We start from the raw sequence: 8,896 nt of genomic DNA on the forward strand, positions 1-8,896 counted from the left end.
TACCCCACCACCTAGATACTTAAGAACTGCATGGGGAAACTGAGGCACCCCCAAAGACATATCCCTGCAGTGTCTAGTCCCTATGACTGCATACTCAGAAATTATTGAGTTCACTGATTCCAAAGAGGCAGCACACACACCAGACTGTTAGTTTAGCTGAAGACTCACACTTCACTTCAAGATCACAGCACTGAATTGGTTTATAGTAAAACTAAGGATAAGTTTATTAACAAAGAACAGAAATGTAAATGATACTAAGCAAGAGAAAAAGATACAGGTCTGGTTACAAACAAACCAAACCAAACCATGCTTTCTAGTGACTAAAACTTAAATCTTAGTAAGTTACAATCTTTGCCTAAGCAGTTTTCTCACTCACATCAAGTTACCAACATCTTTAGCCCTCCAGGCCAGGGATCCAACTTCCACAGAATCAGAGGGTGCTGTTATCCTTGTCCCCAAATTGAGGGATAACTAGAATGGCTTTTTGCTCCTGCTTGTATTTTCCAAAGTCCATTGTCTGTCTCACGAGTTAGAAAGATTTCCTTGAGGTGCAGATTCGGACCCTCAGTGTGCTCACTACATTGTTTCCTCCATCACTTATTAGCTTGATTGCTTTGTTTACCTTATATGGAAATGTCCTTTTATTGTCCTCTCCCTGTAATTAAGCCAATCAGACAGGTAAATACATATTCCTTTGTGTAGGGCAGACCTGGATTATGTACGGCCTCCAAATGCCATTTTAAGAACTTATTTCCCGCACATATACAGAACTTGCTATACACAACCCGTACACACAGAACACAAGGATTTTCGGGAGCAGCGTCACCATTTTGCATACGATACCTAACGTGACACCGCTTAGATACACGTGACGACAACAGTGTGTTGGGTGTAGTGAGTGTGTCAGGCCTGTTGTGAGTTACAGTCTAGAGGGCCCTTTGCTGACTCAGGGGCTCTTAAGGTCACAGTTACCCCCTGCCTGGTAGGAACACCTCCGATCCACATGACCTGCCTTAAGGCCAAGACCTTAAAGACTTTGTTTTGAGTATGGACACACGACTCCTTCAGTATTATCCACACCCACATTTCACACCGATTAGGATGCCTAGTGGGCTGCCGGCTCTTGGTAGAGACCTCACATGCCACCATTGAGTGAAGAGTTATGCAGATATCCAACCCAGGGGCTTCCCGTAAAACCCTAGGCAACCCCTCTGCCGCTTGGCACCACGGGATTCCTGGGTCACACCTCCCCCACTCTCACTCAGGCAGTAGGGTTAGCCACTGGCTAATCCACATGCGTCGGCTCAGAACCCTCGTGCCTGGACAGTGCTTCTGTCACACATTTTCCTTGCCCTTCATGTGTGCAGTTTCCATACCGTACTCATGAATGTCTGGACTCCAGCGTTGCAGTCTGGAGCTGGTACCTTCTCTTCCGTGAAGCCCTGCCAGTGGAGAATGGTCTGTTAGGACTCTGAACTTCCTGTGCCGTAACTATAGCCTTAGTTGCCCCACAATTGCGTATTTCCTTTTGATGACTGAGTAATTTTGTTCAGTGATGGGTCCGTTGTTTACTTAAAAAAAAGCAATAGGACGCTTCTTATTGCCCTTGCCTGCTTGCATCCGTGCGGCTCCCAGGCCTGTACTTGATGAATCTGTGCAGAGTTCAAACATTTTATCCAAATTTGGACCGGCTAGAGCCAGTGTCACTGACAGAAGTCTTTTCACTTGAGCAAAGCCCTCCTGACAGGCTGTATCAAAACCACCTTGGCAGGCTGTGTCTTTTTGCAGAGATCTGTCATCACAGTCGCAATGTTGCTGAAACCTTCCACGAGTCTTTGGTAATAATTTGGCAAGCCTCTAAAAGACTGAATTTGCTTTTTGGTTCAGGGTACAGGCCAGTTAACAATGGAGTCCACTTGTAAGGGTTTCTGGCAAATCTGGCCCCGTCCTGCCAATGGCCTAGATAAGGGACTTTCGCCCCATCTTGCATTTTGACACTTTTACTGTGAGACCGGCACCTTTGGGTATGTCTATACAGCAATTAGACACCCGCAGCTGGCCCATGCCAGCCGACTGGGGCTTGTGAGGCTGTTTCACTGCAGTGTAGACTTCCAGGCTCAGGCTAGAACACAGGCTCTAGGACCCGGCAAGATTGGAGGGTCCCAGAGCTTGGACTCCAGCCCGAGCCCAGAAGTCTACACTGCAATGAAACAGCCCCACAAGCCGAGCCCTGCGAGCCTGAGTCAGCTGGCATGGGCCAGCCGTGGGTTTTTCTTTGCAGTGGACAAACCCTTTGAGTCTCTTCAGCACAATTTCTCTGTGAGCCTTATGCCCTGCCCATGCATTTCTGAAGATTGCAATATCATCAACGGAGGCCAAGTAAACGTGGTTTAGAACAGAACAGGGACTTGATTCATTTTAGGCTAGTTACAAAATGTTCCGAGCCTTGTGGCTTTTGGAACTGATGCACTTCCTCACGAGCCCGGACAGGAAACTGAGCTGGAAACTTTATCAAATATTTGAGCCCTCACTGCTTGGCAGGTTCCCTTGCTCTTCTGAAAGCTGATCTCTGTTCAGCCATGTCTTTCCCAAAACCTTGAAAAATCATTCTCTCATTTTGTGGCATCCCCCAAAGCTGCTCTCCCCCTCCCACCCCCGCCCCCCAAGAGCTGGCTGCATTATTATTTTTCTTTTACAGTAAATCTGAGAAATTTGACAATCAGTGTGTGAGGTCTGGCAAGCCAGGGTCTGCTGAGCTCTTTCTAAACCAAATTTAAAATCATCCAGCATTACTCAGCAGGTCTGACTGGACTCAGTACAAGTGCATGTCCATTTGGGGACCTGTGACCTGCGGTGATAACAGTGACCCAAAACAGCCTTCTTAAAACAGTGTTGTTTAATCTTAACAGTAGGAACTCAGCACAGCAAGAGACAAGGCAGGCTATGCTTCCTCGAAGAACCCCCCAGCCTCTGGAGGTCAGGAGGCAATTGCACCCTCTAAACCATCTCAGCAAACCAGGCTCTCCTCTATTCAGGAGGGATGCAGTCCTGGGAAAGCTGGGCTAGCAGGCCCACCATGGGTGGGCAGAGGTAGCATGTCACAGTTAATTGTCCTTGGGGTTTGCAGAGGAGCTCTTCTCTGAGCTATTGTCCATCTTCCTAGGTCGTTTCCTGAACACCCGGCTGTTGAATTAACCCAATAGGTGCATACAAAAACATCTTTACAATATTCAGACAAGCATCATACAATATTCACAGACTGCTACAGGGTAGCCCATAGAGCTCGCTTTAGCATTTATTTTATTCAGCAGTAATGCAAGGAACCTACAGGCCTGTATCCTGTAAGACTGGGGTTGTTAATTATTTTTTGTCAAGGTCCAAATTTCTTAGTCAAGGTATAGTCAAGGTCCAGACTTCAGAGAAACATTTTTCACACCACAGTAACAATAATAACAACAAGTAATTTCAAAGATTTTGAAGTCCATTGAAAAACATCTGGCAGGCCGGATTTGGCCCGCAGTCCACCTGTTGACTACCCCTGACATAACATATTATAAAAGTTGTATCCCAGCCTGTGTGCAGGGGGAGAGAGAGATGTAGCCCTTGGGAGGTGCCAGGATGATGGTCACTGGTGATAATGAGGAAGGTGATGGTGATGAGGACGATAATGGCTAACATTTCTGGTTGTTCTGCAAGGGATGGTGGGAGCATATGGATGTTCAGATGTACAGTATGTATTATTTCAGTCTACCTTGCTGGGTTCGAGTGTTTGTGACTTTGCTGAATGTATTAATAAACGATTACAAAGACAGAAGGGTTCCTAAAGTGTGAGTGTTGCAACTGTGGACATCGGGGTTCCCAACTGAACAGTAACTTTAATAACACTGGGCCTGATACTGGGACAAGAACCTTCAATACCTCAAAGTGATAACTGGGAATTCTTAAGTAATCAATATAATTCATATACGATTCATAGATCAGGCTACAACAGGCAACTCCAAATCCATCACAAGTCTATTAAAATAATATTTTTCCCCCCACTTTTCAAATAAATATTTTTCTGGCCATCACCCTTCTCAGGGCTTCCTTTACCTCCTTGTTCCTCAGGCTGTAGATCAAAGGGTTCAGCATTGGAGACACCACTGAGCAGAACAGGGAAAGCAGTTTGTCGCTGCCGAGTGAGTAGCTGGATTTGGGCCTCAGATATGTCACGATGCCAGACCCGAAAAACAAGGTCACCACGATGAGGTGGGAGGAGCAGGTGGAGAAAGTTTTGCTCCTGCCCGCGGCTGATGGAATACTGAGGATACGGATGTAGGATACAAGGATGAGCAGGAAGGGGACCATGATGAAGGTGACAGCGATGGTGTAAACAGCTATTTCATTCCTGTAGGTATCTGTGCAGGCCAACTTCAGCAGCGGGGGCAGGTCGCAGAAGAAGTGGTTGATGCTATTAGGCCCACAGTAGGGCAGAGGGAATATGAAAGTTGTCTGCCCGACTCCCACCAGCACCCTGATGAGCCAGGACACACTTGAGAGCTGGAGACACACACCTCTGATCATCATGGTCGTGTAGCGCAGTGGGTGACATATGGCCATGTAACAGTCATATGCCATGGCAGCCAGCAGGCAACACTCAGTGATCCCCAGGAAGGAGAAGAAATACATCTGTGTGGCACAGCCCAGGAAGGAAATACTCTTGTCCTCGGAGAATAAGTTCACCAGCATCTTGGGGATAGTGGACGAGGTATAACCGATTTCCAGAAATTCCAAATTCCTAAGGAAGAAATACATGGGGGACTGAAGGGCAGGGTCCACCACCGTGATCGTGATGATGAGGACGTTGCCCACCATGGTGATGAGGTACAACAGCAGCACCAGAAAAAAAAGTGAAACTCGGAGCTCCAGGATGTTGGAAAAAGCCACAAAGAAGAACTGTGTCACAACTGTCTGGTTCCTGCTAGCCATGTCCTACAGTTGTTTTCTATCTGTGGAGATAATAAAATCACAGAGGCATAAGACTGGAAGGGACCTCGAGAGGTCATCTAGTCCAGTCCCCTGCACTCATGGCAGGACTAAGTATTATCTAGACCATCCCTGACAGGTGTTTGTCTAACTTGCTCTTAAAAATCTCCAATGATGGAGATTCCATAACTCCCTAGGCAATTTATTCCATGCTTAACTACCCTGACAGTTAGGAAGTTTTTCCTAATGTCCAGCCTAAACCACTCTTGCTGCAATTTAAGCTCATTGCTTCTTGTCCTATCCTCAGAGGTTAAGGAGAACAGTTTTCCTCCCTCCTCCTTGTAACAACCTTTTATGTACTTGAAAACTGTTATCATGTCCCCTCTCAGTCTTCTCTTCTCCAGACTAAACAAACCCAGTTTTTTTCAATCTTCCCTTATAGGTCATGTTTTCTAGACAGTTAATCATTTTTCTTGCTCTTCTCTGGACTTTCTCCAATTTGTCCACATCTTTCCTGAAATGTGGTGCCCAGAACTGAACAGAATACTCCAGTTGAGGTCTAATCAGCCGGGAGTAGAGTGGAAGAATTACTTCTCGTGTCTTGCTTACAACACTTCTGCTAAGACATCCTAGAATGATGTTTGCTTTTTTGAAACAGTGTTACACTGTTGACTCATATCTAGTTTGATCCACTATGAGCCCCCAGATCCCTTTCCGTAGTGCTCCTTCCTAGGCAGTCATTTCCCATTTTGTATGTGTGCAACTGATTGTTCCTTCCTAAGTGGAGTACTTTGCATTTGTCATTATTGAATTTCATTCTATTTACTTCAGATCATTTCTCCAGTTTGTCCAGATCATTTTGAATTTTAATCCTATCCTCCAAAGCACTTGCAACCACTCTCATCTTGGTATGGTCCGCAAACTTTATAAGAGTACTCTCTATACTATTATCTAAATCACTGATGAAGATATTGAACAGAACCCAACCTAGAACCAATCCCTGTGGGACCCCACTCATTATGCACCTCCAGCATGACTGTGAACCACAGATAACTACTCTCTGGGAATGGTTTTCCAACCAGTTATGCACCCACGTTATAGTAGCTCCATCTAGGTTGTATTTCCCTAGTTTGTTTATGAGAAGGTCATGTGAGATAGTATCAAAAGCCTTACAAAAGCCAAGATATACCACATCTACCACTTCCCCCCTATCCACAAGGCTTGTTACCCTGTCAAAGAAAGCTACCAGGTTGGTTCATTAACTGGTTAAGTTGGGTTATAGCGGGGTGGTCACCTGCTCCAGCCTTAAAGGGCTTAAAACAGCCCAGGACTGTGGCTGGGAGCAAGCAGTTCCCAGGCTGATTGGGGGAAGCAGGCTCAGCTGTGGCCACACCCCAATCAGGGCTCAGCTGGCCCTTATAAGAGGGCAGTAGGCCAAGAGCAGAGAGTCTCCTTGAGCTGTAGAGGGAGATGGGCCTGGCTGCTGGGGAGCATACCACAGTACCTGAGGTGGAGCAGGGCTGGGGGAAGGCCAGAGGAGCTGGGGAGGTGAGGTGGGGATAGAGGGTGGGGGTTCCCTGGGGAGGGGAGACCCAAATCTGCAGGGGGCAGCACCCTGGGTAAAGGGGCACCGTGGTCCGGGAGGGACACGGGGGCCAGCGGCAAGCGGGACACCAGCCTGCAGAGGGCGCTCCGGAGGCTGGAAGAGCTAATTCCCAAGGACAACCAGCAGGAAGCGCCGCAGGGGTGAGTCCCGCACTGTGACATCAGTGAATCGTATAAGAAATTTATATATATATATATATATATATATATATATATAATCTCTGATACAACAAATTTTCAGTGGTGTTTTCATTTGTGGATGCCCAGCGTAAGACATCTGGTACTTTATGTACAGTGGCACTAAGATCCCACAGCTCCCACTGACTTCAGTTGGAAAGCCAGGCTCAATGTGTCACAACTTGGACATCCAAAACAGGAGGCATCTAAAGCAAGTGGCCGGTTTTGAGAATGTCAGCCTGAATCTCCCTGCTCTGTAAAACGAGGAGAGGATTGTTCTGTCTCACCAAGTAGACCAGGCTTTATTTCCTGCTCCCCAGGTCAGGTAACAGAGGTTGATATCCCTGGCTCCAATACCAGCCAGACCACACTGGATGTGTCTACACAGCATTTTGGAGCAAGCAGGAGTGAGTCTCCCAGCCCAGTCAGCAGACTTTAGCCCACCCACCTCACTAGACTTCATATCCTGAGCTCCAGCCTCACCTGCTGTCATTTTCCTGTGAGAGTTCATTTGAGAGCACAGTGATCGCTATGGAACATTTAGTGATTTAATGAAGTCAAGACAAAAATGATCAAAGACAAAACCACCCCATCCCCTGTGGGTGAACACTTTTCACAAAGTGATCACTCTGTGTCTAAGCTATCAGTCCTCATCCTCAAAGGAAACCTGCACAACACTTTCAAAAGACAATCCTGGGAGCTTAAATTCATAACTTTACTAGACACTAAAAATCATGGACTGAACAGACACACTGGATTTATGGCTTATTACAACAATCTGTGACCCCCACTAACCACCCCCCCAGCTGCTTTTTTCCACCCCCGTTCCTCCCCTCCCTATGACTGGAGGGGTAGTAACGAGCCACTTCACTTTGAATGGTCCCTTGAAATGTGTGTTAACTACTTATGCTGAACAATCTGTTCCACTTTGTATTTATCTGTGACACTCTCTGGCTTTGTCTACATTAGCACTATTGTTGGTAAAACTTTTGTCGGTCGGGGTGTGAAAAGAAATATCCAGGCCTGACCGACAAAAGTTTTACCGAGCGCCCGTGTGAACAGCGCTATGTCGGCGGGAGACGCTCTCCTGCCGACGAAGCTGCCGCCGCTTGCTCGGGTGGTTTTATTTCGCCGGCAGAAGAGCGGCTGCGCGGGAGACCTTGCTGCGGCACAGCTGTAGCAGCACGGGGCTGTGCCGCTGTGAGGTCCGTAGCGCAGACCCAGCCTCCGTACATTTCCCAGCCATCAAGAGCAGCTCCGTGGACGCTCAGAAGCTTGTCTCTCTTGCCACAGAAGTTGGTCCAATAAAAAATATTACCTCACCCACCTTGACTCTCTCATATCCTGGGACTGACATGGCTTCAACAAACACGGCATCCATCCATCCATCTATCTATGATTTGAGGACTTCAATAGCTCAGACACGGGTGAGAGGTTTTTCGCAGGAGTGGGGGGTGAGATTCTGTGGCCTGCGTTGTGCAGGAGGTCGGACAAGATGATCATAATGGTCCCTTCTGATCTTGGTATCTATGAATCATTTTCATAGAGACCCACTAAAACTGTACTTAGCAGCCAAGATCCTGATTACATTTTTTTCAGGCACAGAACTCTTAGTTCAGGGGGTTGGGTGGGTAACTCCCTTAGGTTCCACTGGAAATTCCAGCTATAAATTATAATTCTTTGTATTATTCCTTAGTATAACAAAATGGTAAGGGGAGAGGAATAACACACCAGCAGCTGACTCCCTGCTCCCTTGTACCATGTGTAGTATTTATACCGATGCAAGGTGAGTGCAAAATGACTCCATATCAGAATGACCCACTTGTACTGGCAGGAGTGTTTCCATACCCAGTCAGCACTCACATTGTTCACATGGAAATGACTACGCAAAGGTACAAAGCAGAGGAGAAAAAGGACCAAGCTAAAGATATGCACCGATGTGCTTGGTTAAAAAGCAATAACGTGTAGAAAAAACATTGACTTTAAAAAATATTTTAATCTAATATCATGTGCTTTAAAACTTGTGAGCAGCGTGTTGAGCAACTCTGAAGAAGCCACACATTGAGGAGTCTGAGTATTTAAGTTCTTTTATGCCTTCATTGAGACAGGTTCCCTGGTGCATTGAATCCTTGCAACGTAAGAGACTCAT

At 46.6% G+C, this 8,896-nt stretch overlaps 1 protein-coding gene across 2 annotated transcripts; it reads right to left on the reverse strand.

Moving 5' to 3' along the window:
• Positions 1-4,044: 4,044 nt before the first annotated feature.
• On the reverse strand, positions 4,045-7,210 carry LOC141998530 (olfactory receptor 10A4-like). 2 transcript variants are annotated; one of them, XM_074971394.1, is made up of 2 exons: positions 7,196-7,210; positions 4,045-4,971 (listed from the first exon to the last, which is right to left on the reverse strand). In XM_074971394.1, the coding sequence occupies exons 1-2, from the start codon at positions 7,208-7,210 to the stop codon at positions 4,045-4,047; spliced, it is 942 nt and encodes a 313-aa protein (XP_074827495.1). The 2 variants fall into 2 exon arrangements, with proteins under 2 accessions (XP_074827495.1, XP_074827494.1); XM_074971393.1 differs by lacking the exon at positions 7,196-7,210 and having other exon boundaries at positions 4,045-4,968.
• Positions 7,211-8,896: the final 1,686 nt, after the last annotated feature.

The sequence above is a fragment of the Natator depressus genome, chromosome 14 (genome assembly GCF_965152275.1).
Source record: "Natator depressus isolate rNatDep1 chromosome 14, rNatDep2.hap1, whole genome shotgun sequence".
NCBI lineage: Eukaryota > Metazoa > Chordata > Testudines > Cheloniidae > Natator > Natator depressus.